Below are 15,487 nucleotides of genomic sequence, written 5' to 3' on the forward strand. Positions count from 1 at the left end.
ATCACTCATTCCCACTGACATTTTTTGTTACTGTCGTAGAAGCTTCTAAAAGTAATATTATCCTATGGGAACTATATAACGCCAGAAGAGACTTGGTCAGAATGAAGTTACTGATCTTTTAGCATTTTTCTTTAGACAATGCATTTATCAATGCAGCTCACACCAATTGCTTATCGTATTGATACGATTGCTTGAAGGAAAGTATTCGTAATATTTGTGAGAGATATTTACGCTTCACAGGAGGCCTAGTCCATCACGTATCGTATTACGTATAAGTGTCTAATAGAAATAATACATGTCAGTAAGGCACGTATCTAGAAATACATTTCGGGGTTCCGACCAAATGTCTCAATAATAATAATAATAAGAAGAAGAAATTTAATATTAAATAAATATATAAATTAATTAACATTGTATTGTTGTAATTACATAAATAGGTAAAAAGATGGTAAAAAATATATTTATAACAGCATATTCCGTGCTCGTAGCGAACACCTGCTCTTAGCGAACACCGGAATGAAAGGATTTGCAGGTGCGTGCTGTTAGCGAACACACAAACTTGCCCTGTCTTGTTTGTCCTTGAAAGTGGTCAACAAGCAAGTGTTACAAGTGTTGCCAGTGATATCTTATAATCATTTTGTGTTTGAAATGAGATAAATGAAGGATCCTCAACATTTCAGGTTAACTACATGAAAGTATTTGTTAAAATATTGATATATTTCATCTTCCTTAAAATCAAATTTTACATAGGAAATGTAAATGTTAATCAGTAATGTAATTAAAAGGTTACTTTTTGTACAAAGGACAACTTCCTAAGACATTTGTAAATGTTATTATCAATTTTCAGTTGTTCCAAAGCTGTTTTTATCCGGGTGTCGATGTTCATATAAGTCTTCTTCCTTTTACCGCTAGGGATTCCCAAGTTCTACCTGCCTAATTTGGAACATGGCATGTACCGCTTCCTATTTTAGTTTGATTAGGCCCTGGACTTTATGTCCTATAAAACTTAAAATATGTATGTAATTATGTCATATAAATTGGAAAATATGTCATGAAAAATTACAAATATGTCAGAAAAATGCAGAAATATTCTCAGTAAAGCCAAAAATATGCACAGCAGTACTCTCGAATTTCTCCCATACCCGATGAAGTCTCGTACGTAGAGTAGGGGTTGTAATGTACTGAATGTTATTTTTACTTTCGACTGATTTTTGTGAAAAGCGAAAAAGGCAAAGCAATGAGAACGAAACTTCTTCACTTCCCGTGCAACAATGAGAGAGAACATTTTTCCTCAATAATGATTGCATGGTTATCAATTGTCGGCGGGATAAAAAAAAGTGGGGTATTATTGTTGTGTACTAAGAAAAGACGGCAGCTTTCTTCCTGCCTTTCCATATCCTACCATCGACAATATGAACTATCCGTTGTGCTAAAGCTGCGAAGAAAAAAATATGAAATAACCGATTATGTGCGAGAGAATTACGAAATTATACAGAAATATGCCTTAGTACAACAAAATTGAAGAAATATGTTGTAAAAACGCAAAATTGGTGAAATATGTCAAAATATGCTTTGTGAAGTTTGTCTATTTCGGCTGATTTTCATCAGATATGTAAAGATCTCATCCCAATATTAGATCCGAAGCCAAATGAAAAATATGTTATAACATAAAGTCTCAGGCCAAATGGAATATATTCGGAGTTTTCATCCCGATAGCGACATTGAGACGATGGTGCCAACCTGAAATTACAAATACCCAATTAAACTGTTAGTGACCCATTACACTTCCTTTTCTTCTCTCTACGTCAACACGCCTTTCGCCTCGCGTACTTTTCGATACTTATACCATCGTATACACCAAACACAAATTCCCGTACTTCGTTTTAATGAATTCTATTTCACTCATTTTGCTGGTTTCACAGTCGACTGAAGAATGATCGGGGGTGAGTCAGGTCAGGTCAAGAGGCAACAGCCACTGAGGCGTTTCTCCACGTAAGTTGACTTATCATTGGCAACACTTCCATGCTGAGCAGTTTCAAGGACAAATAAGACAGGAAAAGTTTGCGTGTTCGCTGTAAGCACGCACCTGCAAATCCTTCGGTAACTATATTCGCTTTGAGCACGTGTTCGATATGAGCACGTTCGCTAACAGCACGGCACCTAACAGCACGTATTCATTATCTAGCTTACGTATAGTTAAGATTGCCAAAATTTGTATAAAAACAAAAAGAACTGCCCTGGCAAGGAAAAAATTTTGTCAAATAGATAGAGTTGAATATGTAATGAATAACAAGAAGAGGAGTTAGATCCAATTGTAATAGGCAAGAATAATTGTACGGTGATCACTTCTAATTCTCTATTATAACAATTATTATTATATTCTATGTATATTATTATTAGTAGTATTATGAAAATATAAATCTTTGGAACTGTCCTTCAAAGTAGGGATGGCCAAACGGATCCCGATCCGAAAGTTCCGGATCTGGATCCGGATCCGAGAGTTTCGTATCTCAATCCCATTATAATATTACCACACCTTAAAAGGTATTATGATCTTCGATTACAAAGAAATTTTTCATTAGTTAGTCCTACAAGAATTTTTTCAAGTGTTGTTCCTAAAATACTTTGCTACGCATCGGCTATCACACTCGTGCACAAAAATAATCTTACTTGTTTAACATAAAATGTCAGAGGTGATTTTGTAAATGCCATTGAAACGAATATGTATTCATTCGAATGTATTGGAAATGAAAACACACATAAATGTGAGACATTTCATTCCAGGATGAAACCTTTAACACATATAACAAGATAGAAATGTTATACAAAAATTATACAATTGTTCTACAGTTACAGTTTTACAAATTAAAATAAAACATTGTAATATATGCAGTGTTATATAATTACAAAGTGTAAGACTAACAAGGGAGGTTATCTAAGTGTACCTCTCCGATTTCCATGAAACTTGGCAGGTGTATAGTGGGGCCCAATGGAAGAAATGGGTGTTTATTGTTTCAGCTAAAAAACTGTTCTAGGGGGCAAAACCCACTCAAATATCAAGATGAGGACAAATTGAAGTGAGGATCTGACCCCTGTGTCCCCCCTCCGATTTCCATGATACTTGGCAGGTGTGTGTATAAACGGGCCCAAAGGAAGAAATACGTGTTTTTTTTTTGTTTCAGCTAAAAAACGGTTTTAGGGGGCAAAACCCCCTCAAATGTCAAGATGAGGACAAATTGAAGTGAGGATCTGACCCCTGTGTCCCCCCTCCGATTTCCATGATACTTGGCAGGTGTGTGTATAAACGGGCCCAAAGGAAGAAATACGTGTTTTTTTTTGTTTCAGCTAAAAAACGGTTTTAGGGGGCAAAACTCCCTCAATTGTCAAGATGAGGACAAATTGAATTGAGGATCTGAACCCTGTGTCCCTCCGGTTTCCATGAAACTTGGCAGGTGTTTAGTGGGGCCCAATGGAAGAAATGGGTGTTTATTGTTTCAGCTAAAAAACGGTTCTAGGGGGCAAAACCCACTCAAATATCAAGATGAGGACAAATTGAAGTGAGGATCTGACCCCTGTGTCCCCCCTCCGATTTCCATGATACTTGGCAGGTGTGTGTATAAACGGGCCCAAAGGAAGAAATACGTGTTTTTTTTTGTTTCAGCTAAAAAACGGTTTTAGGGGGCAAAACCCCCTCAAATGTCAAGATGAGGACAAATTGAAGTGAGGATCTGACCCCTGTGTCCCTCCGAATTCCATGAAACTTGGCAGGTGTATAGTGTTTCTCTGCGTGTGCTCTTTTATATTATGCATGTTATTGTATATCGTTCCATTTAAAAAAATATGACTTTGCTCCAGATGCCCCATTTGTCGATATTTTTCGAGCCACCCCATACCTCCGATTTACGAGCCCCTTTTGATATTATTGTTTCCCGCAAACCTCACATCGCTACTGTTTCTGGTTTCTTCGCTATTTGAGGTGGTACTTTTAGGTGCCTCACGCGGTATATGTGTATGTATGTATATTATATATATATATATATATATATATATATATATATGTATATTAGCAGGTTACTTTACATTCTTACTTTCCAAAGAAGCGCATGTTGGATGGCAAAACGGATCCGGATCCGAAAATTCCGGACCCGGATCCAAAAGTACCGGATCCAGATCCGAAAGTACCGGATCCGAATCCGAAAGTTTTGGATCCGGATCCGAAAATTCTGGATCCGGATCCGAAAATTCTGGATCCGGATCCGAAAGTTCTGGATCCGGATCCGAAAGTTCTGGATCCGGATCCGAAAGTACCGGATCCAGATCCGAAAGTGCAGGATCCGGATCCGCGGATCCATATCCGAAAAATTTTAGGATCCGGAACCAACCGGATCCGCCACAATCCGGATCTGGCCATGCCTACTTCAAAGCCGTACGTTCGCAATTCCTTGCCTCCAATAAGTTTAGCGCAAAATAAATAACCACCGAATTAGATAAGAAATATTAAACAATTTTGATTTTTTATGTTGATTATTTAATTTTAGTACGTGGTAAGTCTTTCGGGGGGAGGGAGTCCGGACCCCCCTGGACCCAGTGGCACAGCCACAGGGGGCAGGGGAGCCATTGCCCCCCCCCAATATAGGACGTAAATCGATTCTAGGGGGACAAATATTGACGGCCAAGAGCACCTGGGGCAGAGAGGAGCAATTGCTCCTGTCGATTCTAATTCTATGCAAATAAAAATGCATTTCGTAAAATTATCTTGCATTGTTCGCTCGCAGGAGCAGCTGGAGTCGGCCCTGGGCGCCAAATGTTCTGTATGAAAAAAGTTGTAAAAAAGGAAATGCCACGGCGCCCCTTGATTATTTGCGGCCTATTAAATCAATGTTTATTTCAATTTGCAAAAATATTGGATCCAAAAATTTTCTTCCTCGTTTCGCTCGCAATGTGTGTTTGCTTTCTGTAATGCAAATTGATTTTGTCGTAAATGCATGAACAGTTGTTTGGAGGAAAATGAGTGCGCACATTTGACAAACCATTTATATAATTTTTGCTGTTAGTTTATTATGAAGTGTACGAATTCAATTTAAATAATGTATGTTGTACGTATATGTATTAAAGAAAATTTGAATACATCCACAATTTAGGGTTGGCATGTTGCATATGTATTTTCTTCTTTTACGTCGCTCCATGTTTCTTACAAACCAACACAAATCCTTTACAACAGACTTCTACCCCTTTATTTGCAAAATTTACGAGTATAATTACGTATTTGTTATTACTACTACTACCAATAATAATAATAACAATAATAATAATGTTAATAATAATAACATTATTATTATTATTATTATTATTATTATTACTATTGTTGAATTGTTGATACGTTTATCCTGGCACTTGCCCCCCAGACAAAAATTCGTGGATACGCCTCTGCCTGGATCCCCTCTAAATACGTCCTTGATGTTAGGTGAACCGTTAATCTTTGTCGTGTGGTTGCATATACATGTAGATCAGAAAAAATACCCTTTTTGGAGAATTCGTAGCATCCACATGAGCAAAATAAAAAGTCACTTAATGTTCAGATAGGCACACTTTTTACAACCTAAGCATCCGAGATATAGTATCTACAAGCAGAAACAAGCATAGTTACATAGTTACAAATGATTAATGTAATATTACTGTAATTAATATGTTAGATTATTAATGTGTTCTACACAGTTAACTTTCAAATCAAGGTTATTAGAAGTATAGGTTGAGCCAATCCGTTGTTTACTCGTGATGACGAAACGACGGTAAGAAGTGAATTTATCAATGAAATGAATTCCAAATCTATGCGCTAATGTTGCACTATGCAGATAGGAAAACCATACCAGAAACTGAAAACACGAAATCGAGTACACAAATGAGCATTTCCACCCATTTACATTTTGTGGCTTTAGACAAATTGAGAATAAATATCGATAGGTACTTATTGTTATGAGGGACAGAATATTATTGATCGGAACGGAATTTTTTTTGAAATCCCGTCATTCGGGACGGGAAATATTCGCAATTTCTCGACTAGTCGGGAAATTTTCCGACGCTCTGGAAATTTCAAATTCTACTCGTCATTTTCACCTTAAGTGATTGTCTTTGCATTTCTGGAATGAAAACTAACAATTTCCGATAAGTTCCAGGCACTTGCAATGTAGAAAAGAACATAATTAATACCGTTTTGAAATGACCATTCGGAATTTCCCGACTGCTCGGGATCCAGAAAAGTAGGGAAGTCATTTGCTGAAGTCGGGATCGGGACAGAATTTTTCTTTCCGATCCCGGTCCCGACTTTTCTAGATACCGCACACCACTTGTTATTATTATTTATTACAAGATACATCTTCCAAGTACGTTGAACACAATATACTGTGCATACCAGAAAAGACAAGTTCAAATGAGCATTTATGTTCACTATATTTACACTAGGCTATGCACTTGTATTTTTTTCTTCAGTGCACAACATGTTTCCGCGAATATATCAAAGTCTGCCTACCATGAAATGTAATATTGTACAACTTTGCTTTCACGCAAACTTGTCATAAAGTAATATTTCATTCTCACAGGCAGTGGCGTGCCCAAGGGGTAGTTGGTGGGGGTTATAACCCTTCCCGTTGGCCCAGTATTCCTAAAAAGAAAGAACGTCAAATGTAGGAAAAGATGGGAAAATGAGGGATGACTACCAAAAATAGTGTACGTAACCCCTCCCTTTCGAAAATCCTGGGAACGCCACTGCAGTCTCAGGTCAACATGCAAGGGCAGATTTTTTCCACCTTTCGATGTGTAGTCTTTAATTTCTGCAGTAGAAACCAAGTGTGGCTTCTTACCGATGTGTAAAATGATTAATACAACTTTCGTGTCGGTATTTTATAAGCACAAAATATACACGAAGTTTTGTTCAAAGCTAAGTTGCGTTACTGCGAAACCGTAATTAGATTTTGATCAGCTGTAGGAGTTTAGTTTAATGGTTTAATTTTTGCTTTGTAACTTGGCCATAAAGCAGAATTCAGTTGCAGAAGTATTGTATTTTTTAATATCGCTTATACGTTCTATGAAATAAATGTTAATGTGTCTGTAATGGTCTTACATAGTAGTACACATTTTTTAAGAATACTTCAGTGAATTGAATACGTTGCCACAAATATTTAAAATACTATTACTAATTTGTATAATACATTTTAAACTTCTGCTCTATAGAATCCTTCAAAATGTCACCAGTATTTTTTTCATATAATCAAAAGAACATCACGTTATGAATCTCCTGCATGTGATTGCAGAGTAATCAAACAAACGCCAAATTATCTATTCTTCCATTGCACGTTAAGGAACAAACACAGACACGCCCTTTTTAACAGACTACACAGAGCCAAGATACCATTTCCTGTATCATACACTCCCTGTTATCGTCCCCCCCCCCTCGTGGTTTAAAAGATATCATAACAACATGTAAATCTCTTTTGTGACCTATACTGAACTTATGTTAAAGTTTCATTGACATGTGAAAGCGGAAATTTAGAGATCCTTCCTCCTTACGATTTCTAAACAACCGAAGAGTGTGGTGAACGTGAAACTACCTATTGTTCGCAGCAACGATATGTATTATACAAATGCTCTCTAATCAAAAACCCTATTACATCACAGGAAGCGATTTTTAAGACAATTCAGTAGTCACTTTAAAACCACTGAGTGCCACATGGTGGGAAAGCAGATTCGATGCCTTAACTTTGTTGATATGTCAAATGGGAGAGGTCTAGGATGCGCTCCTTCAAATAATTGGCGACAATAAAACTGTCCAAATGGTCACACATGAGGCTCGGTGTATTGCAAATTAGTTGTGTGGCTTTACATTTCTTTGCTCACTAGTTATATGGTACGTATGACTTCTTATTCCACGTTTTGAAAAAAGCAGGAGTGATGAAAATTTCAAAGTTTCTTAGACGCCACTTGGCAGCCTGGTAGGACTTCCCTCCCTCCACTCGTGGAGGCGTCGGGGGGGGGGGGACCTTTGAGTCCAGGTTGATGAATTGGCATCGAATTTAGATATAGATGATCCAAAGATAGGCAACACTATACAGGGCCGAAATCGAAAGGAGAAGCAGTTTCAGTATGATGAAACTGTTGAAGATCCACTAAAGCGGTACAAAGTTGATTTTTATTACCAAGCCTTAGACGATTATTTTAGCTCTAAGAGAAAGGTTTTAGCAGCTTAAACATCATAGTGAATTTTCCATTTCTTTTATGATATTAGTAAGCTTAAGGACATGCAATCTTATCTTTGTTTGAAAATTGTAGAAAACTCCCGGAATGTTAACACATGTAGGCTACTGAATTAAAAGATGAACTAAAAGTGTTTTCGGCTATGATAAAACAATTACACCAAAGGAGACCTTAAACTGATAAAGGGTCATGATTTTGCACCAAATATGAATGTAGAACTTCGAATTTATTAACTTTGTCGGTAAACGTGGCAAGTGGCGAACAAAGTTCTTGGAAATTAAGGCTAAAAAAAAATCTCCTATCAAACATGTCTGAAACACCCTTGTTTCTATTTTATGCAAGATAGCTTTATACGAAGAAGAATATTAAATGCAAAGGTAAAGTTCCCTGTGCACATAGCACCATGTCATGAAGGCACGTTTAGGGGATGTGGGGGTAGGCCCACACACATTCTCGATCTCAGCTATTTTAGAGGTGATGTGATCAGCACCACTCTCCGGCCGCCTTTACCTCCCAGGGTTGCCCCCATGGTACACCCTTTCATTTGAGGCTGGGTGAACCCCAGAGCCGCTTTATGCGGGGAAAACGCAGGAAAGAATTCAGACCTTAGATCACCCACATTTTAAAAATCCAATCATGTATCACAGACCTACAACATTAAACATATGAAGTCAAGCCTTCATTTCTTTCCTAATACTTGTTACATTTAAGATACATTTAAGAGAAAGAGAGAGTTTTCATAAAATATAATAATAAGTCTAATATAAAATTAGTGTTTAACTGTGGTCGAGCGAAATATCCTTATTTGGTTAATAGTATAATAAAATTATTTATTTTATAGTTTGATGTTTTACTTAGGAATATATTAATTTTCAATTTCCCGTTGCTACGTAATGACGAGAGGGGGGGGGGCTTTCGAGAGGGAGCGGCATCTGCCGCCACCTCCCAGGGCGGCAAAATTACTAGCGCCGGCCCTGGTGTACACTGTATGTAACACACCTTATTACTGACTTCCTTGACCCTGGATGTACAGGGTCAAGGCAAACAAAGAAATGAGCATAATTTTCTCTACGGAGAAGAAACCAAAAAGAACACAAATAATAAACTCGACAATGTAAATTGATGAGATTTAGTAAACCATTTAATGAAGTGACTAATCGCAAAGGACATAATCAGCTCAGATCCTATTACTTCTTCATGGTATGTGACGTAAAGTTCCCGCCCAACCGTTTGACGGCATTAGTGGCTATCACATCTCCTTTCCCACAGCCTGTAGTACACATCCTCATCTGGACATTGTTCTTGTTCTGGTGTTTAATATCTGCATACTGCAACACTGTCGTTTTGTCATTTCACGTGACTTTACATTGAAGTGATGCATTCACTTGGCCGGTCACACGTCATCGCAAGCAAAAACTTCAACCGTTGCCATGGTTTTGGGCCAGGGCTGCTTCAAATACCCTCCTTGGACACGCTACTGTATTTCATGCACATAATGAAAGTTTGTCTTTGTTTTTTTTTACTTCCTTTATGATCTATCATGTTCTTTATTTTATTTTAATACAGTACTGATTGACTATTTTACACTAAAACAGTAAAGCAGGAAATCAACAATATAACAAAAACAAAATAGAGTACAAGATGGCACAGAAAACAAATCAATATTATTCATATATCGTTAATAATTTCTTAAAACTTTGTTCTGGTGAGAGCTTTACGTTGCTGGTGTAACGACCGCAAATTACAGTCATATATTGGAATTTATCTTATTCGTATGCTTTCAAGTTAATAACTTGCATTAAATTATTTATACTTAAATGTTTTCATAATTCATGTATATATTTATGTTTTGTCGTTTGTTATTATATTATTCGCGTATTTTTGCAACATTAATTCAGATTTTATTGGCTAATAATTATACTAAATAGTATTTGTAAACGTTTTCGTTATTTGTCTAATCCAAGATGGCTAGGATTATTTCTATCTTTCACGCAGAAGTTGTTGTTTTAGCACATGTAACATAGATTTCTTCTTAATATAGATATTTCTTAACAATGGACAAAATTGATGTAATTTAGTCTTCGTTATAACTCCGTAAACTAAATATTTAATTAATAATTTTATGTGCAAGGGCAAATGTGAATTATTTTATAAAATCAGTTTCGTTATTTTTTCCTTAGTTTAATATTGTAATATGAAAACAATCCAATTCTGCCTCGCTTTCAATAATATAGCTTTATCCTATTTGCTGTTTATTTTAGGAGTGAACAATGACGCTTCGTGATGACGTCAAAAGTTCCACTTTGGCATTCTTAATTGTTGCCAAGTATAACCTAAGCTTACTATCGCTAATTAGCATTGATCTGTCATACAAATTATCAGTTTCTCTTGTGTTATTTTTTATGGTATGAGTTTGTATCATTGTAAGAAAGAATCTGTTAAACTGTGCCTCGCGCCTGAGGTATATTGAGGTCTTACTGTTAACTGTGAAGGCGGTGCGCGGATTCTGTCGTGTTAAATAAGTTACTTATCACCGCCTAACGAGCGTGCAGGACCCAACAAATTATACTTTTAACTTGTGCGAATCAGTATGTACGCGCGCGATACGGCATTAAAGTTTTTGGACATTTAATTTATAAAATATTAGAATTTTATTTGCGGTGACGTGTTCCAATTCGGTGGTTAGCTTCCTGGAGGAATGGGATCGTCTTAATCCAGATCCCTGGGTGAGAACTTGTGCTTCCAATTGACTAGCCGGAGTGACTCCATATCCTGGAGTTACGAGTGTTGGCACGTTGCACAGGTTGGCCGTGTGGATACTTGCATGCGCGCCGACTACGTGGATGCTCCGGGGCTCGAGCACCCACAAAAATAATCTTGTGGGTGCGCCGCACCCACAAGATTTTTAGTTTGATAAAAACAAAATAAAATAAATATTTTTCACTTGCCATTATCAAAAAATAATAAGAAATTAAAACATTGAGATGGGACAGACTTTGATAAAGACAAGCTAACATTGGACAGGGACATGTTTCTAGATGTGTGCAGAACGAACAAAGAAAAAGTGGCCAACTTGTCAGACATTACAAATATTTCAAGTAGAGAAAACAGTGGTCCCATGCGTGAAATGATCACAGAATTTGTGAAGTTTGTACGGGTGATTTTAACTATACCTATTACTTCTTGTACCTCTGAGCGGTCATTTTCAGCACTTAGACGATTGAAAACGGTTTTGCGGTCAACAATGACCCAAATAATATTGAATGATTTGGCAATTTTGCATGTTCATAAAGAAATTACTAAAAATATTGACATTACCAAAATTGCAAACAAATTCAGAAGTGCAAATGACGTAAGAAGGAATGTGTTTTATATTGAAAGTTAACATGTCATCATTATTATTATTATTATTAGTTGGTACATAAAGTTAGTAATTTGTAGTTTCTGTTCACAACAAAATCCTTGCATAGTTCTTTCTGCATTACAATTAAAATTATTTGCATTTATAAAGATTTCTTAATTTTAATTTGTATGAATGTGGTATTTTCTTTTAGTAACGTGTGGATAATATCATTGCCTCTTGCAATCATTGTGCATGTAAGTTGTTTAAAGTATACAATACTTGATAATTACAGATCTATCCGCCATTGATATGCACCCACAGAAATTTTGGAAAGTAGGCGCCCTTGGATATTTGTAGATGAAATTTGTTGATCAGAAATTTAATTTTGCATTCATGATTTCGTACATAATTTCATGTCTGTTAATTCGCGACGAGTGTGTGGTGGTTAGATATTCAAGACAGACATAATATCTGTTTTCTGAAGGTGCCTCAGAGAAGGTAACCTTTATGCCGGAAGAAAAAATGTGAGTTTCGCAGGCAAAATATGGTCACGCTAAGTCCCTGCGCGGGGACCAGCTTTCTGGCAGTGACCCCCTGTTGCCGCGTTTACCTACGAAGGAACTTGCGGTCAAACTGCCAATTTTAGGCCTGCCGCTGCCCCATTTTTGGACAACCTTTCAAACCCTCCTCCCCAAAGCAGCAAGCAGGGAAACATGAATTTGTCAAAATAGCTGTTCTGCACTCTGAATGGTGGCCGGTGGCTCAGTTATAGTTGCATATTTTCAGGGCAAAATTGCTGTCTTTAGAAAGGTCGTAGCGTCAAAACGACGCCTCAACGAGCAATATGTTATATATAAAAAAGTTGCTCGACGTGATATTCCGAACACACCATGAAAGTTTTGATACTGTAAGGGGTGCATTTTGCAGACTTACGAGGCTCTGGCGTTTGGACCTCGCCAGTATAATTCTCTGTGTATGTGTTGTCCTGTGTTTTGTTCTTGTGTGTGCTAAGTACCCCTTTACAGCACAGCTTTTAACCCAAGTAAGAATATTTTAGTCCGGCATTATGGTTATGTTAGTTATATTTTAGTATAATAAGACTGGTGCAAAACAGCCAAAGTGCTGACGCACCCAAAACTTCAAATTCAATCAATCAATCAACCATGAAAGTTTATCGTTTGATTTTTTAGCTCCAGTCAGGGGTGCCCACAGGGTGGTATTATGGCTCAGACTGCGCCATCGAAACTTTTGGGCGGGATATTTTTTCCATAATGTAATATAAAATTCAACATTTATATACTTTTCCAAAATAAATGTAAAGACGTTTACACCTGATTTCCCATGAATTGGTAACCTGATTTCCCATGAATTGGCAACCGGATTTCCTATGAGTTGGCAACCTGATTTCCTATGAGTTGGCAACCTGATTTACTATGAGTTGGCAACCTGATTTCTTATGAGCTGGCAACCTGATTTCCTATGAGTTGGTAACCTGATTTCCTATGAGTTGGTAACCTGATTTCCTATGAGTTGGGAACCTGATTTCCTATGAGTTGGCAATCTGATTTCCTATGAGTTGGCAACCTGATTTCCTATGAGTTGGTAACCTGATTTCCTATGAGTTGGCAACCTGATTTCTTATGAGCTGGCAACCTGATTTCTTAGGAGTTGGTAAATGTATTTCTATTCATAGCCTAGGACCACGTGACATACTGAGAGAGCTCAGATCTTGGACTCAGTATATGCCACTGCTTAGGTACACCATATTTAATCCATTAGATGAAGAAAATGAAGTATTTAGAGGTAGCGATGCCCACAGGTGGGTTTGTGGACTCACGTTATGTCCAAGCAATTTACTTTTTTGGGGGGGAACGATTTTTGTTTATGGAAATTTGATGTGAAACAGTACAGCATTTGTTACAAGTTAAATTACGTTATAAACTATCCATTGCTGTTACATAAATAGCAAATTCTCGACTGCCAAGGAAATTGTAGAGGGTAATATCATTATTAAGGAAGGGGGGATATCCAACTCTTACACATTGGATCTTAAATCGATACGTGGATTCTGGTAGGGGATTGAGGATTACACGTTGGGGGAGGGGGAGGCAATATCCGACTATTAAATGTCAGTGTTAAATCTTAGATTATCCTGGGAATTTTAGTTAGGGGGCTTAGCATTCAATTTGGGGGGATATCCAACTCTTGTTATTAATATTACGTCTGAGATTATAGTGGAAAATGTGGTTTGTGGACGGAGATTTTTTTCTTTTGGAGGGAATAATATCTAGGTACTCTTCAATATAAACAGTAAGGTCAACATTTTGGTTGGAGGATTGAATATTAAATTTGAAGGGAGGAGATATGGAGCTCTTAATAAAGTGTAAAATATTAGATTTTCAAGGGATTTCTTGAGGGTTCGGACATTATATTTGTGAACTATATTTAGCTATATGGTATGCGCACTTTTTTGCGCCGAATATGGGAAAAAAGAAGTTGGAAAAGGGTAAATATCGATAGATCCTATGAAAGTATTGACGTCCCATTAAATTAATATCCTTTCAAGCCTGCAAAGAAATGGATATAAAAATTTTCTTGCTCGCTTCGTTCTCAATACTGCGTTGCAAAAATGCGTGGCTGGCATTTTCATGAGACGATTGTGAAGAATTATACTGTAGCTGCATTACAAGACATAATCAATACTCTCGATATTTATTAATAATATAATTTCTTAAAATATAATGTTTAGTGTCGGTATACTGCTTAATTTGAAGCAGGTGAGTAATTTTGATGATATGGTTCTATTAGCAATATTATTGTATTATTGATTCCCTGTCGGCAATGCTGCAATAGTTGTACTAACTGTGTGCTTCATAGCAAAGCCTTGCACATTACTCGATAAAACAGGAAAATAAATAGTGTCAAATTCGCATTTCTAACTTATTGTTGAAGGGTAATTTTGCTTTGGCAAGTGAAATTTGCGTTTAAGATGAAATCCATGTAGTTATTGCTATGGATTACTAAAAAAATTGTAATTACCCAAATCAAAGGGGGTGAGTTCTTTGAAGAAGGCACGTTATTATATTCTCGTCCCGGCCTTAGGAATTTCTAGCTACGGTTCTGTAATTTTCGATCTTAAGTTGTGTAAGACTTTGTGTTAAATACCCAAATTTTGGGTTATTAAAATCTTGTTCTCCAACCACAAACACTGTTTAAATATACATATTTATATAATTATGACACTTGAGATTGCTAGCTTTCCGTTATTTCGAAAATTTGAACCATAAAAAATATAGACAGTTTAACAGCTATTGTATTAAAATAAAATGAATTATTACGTATTCACCCAAAATATTTTGAGGGGTAATACATGCACGGTCTAGATGGGGGATGGAAACCTCTGTTTAAGGAGGAAGGGCAGATCAAGTATCGTGTTCAATAAAGCTAAGAAAGCGTTACTCTCAGTAGACACGCTATCGTAATTAAATACGTCACATGGTTTACCACATGATTTCGGGGATGGACACCCCTGCCTCCTGTTTATGCCGAAAGATGAATCGTGAGTTTCGCAGACCAATTATAATGTCTTTTCTTTCAGCCGCCTGCAGACCCGGGACCCTGGAGTGGGGTCCTGGACGCCTCCGAGTACGGCCCCGACTGCATCCAGAAGGACGTCTTCTTCGAAGCCACGCCCACCGTCAGGGGGCAGGAGGACTGTCTTACCCTCAACGTCTTCACGCACCAGGTACCTTCCTCTTCCACGAATCTATCTGTTTACTGGTCGTAGATAAAGGGGAATTCAAGCAAAAAATTCCGTAAACTGGGTGTGAGAAGCCAAACAACCGCATGTTGATATCAACACAGTGTAAATATTAAGCTACCCTGCATTTCTAAGAA

The 15,487-nt window shown here is 37.2% G+C and overlaps 1 protein-coding gene across 1 annotated transcript in view; it reads left to right on the top strand.

The window, feature by feature from the left end:
* Positions 1 to 15,487, top strand: part of LOC145981399 (uncharacterized) — a 128,926-nt gene that overhangs the window by 10,908 nt on the left and 102,531 nt on the right. Inside the window, exon 2 of the mRNA XM_083114637.1 lies at positions 15,189 to 15,335. Coding sequence (XP_082970763.1) covers positions 15,189 to 15,335 — 147 coding nt within the window. The remainder of the gene's footprint in view (positions 1 to 15,188; positions 15,336 to 15,487) is intronic.

Source organism: Lepisma saccharinum, chromosome 29, assembly GCF_977018435.1.
Source record: "Lepisma saccharinum chromosome 29, izLepSacc3.1, whole genome shotgun sequence".
In the NCBI taxonomy this organism is placed as follows: Eukaryota; Metazoa; Arthropoda; class Insecta; order Zygentoma; family Lepismatidae; genus Lepisma; species Lepisma saccharinum.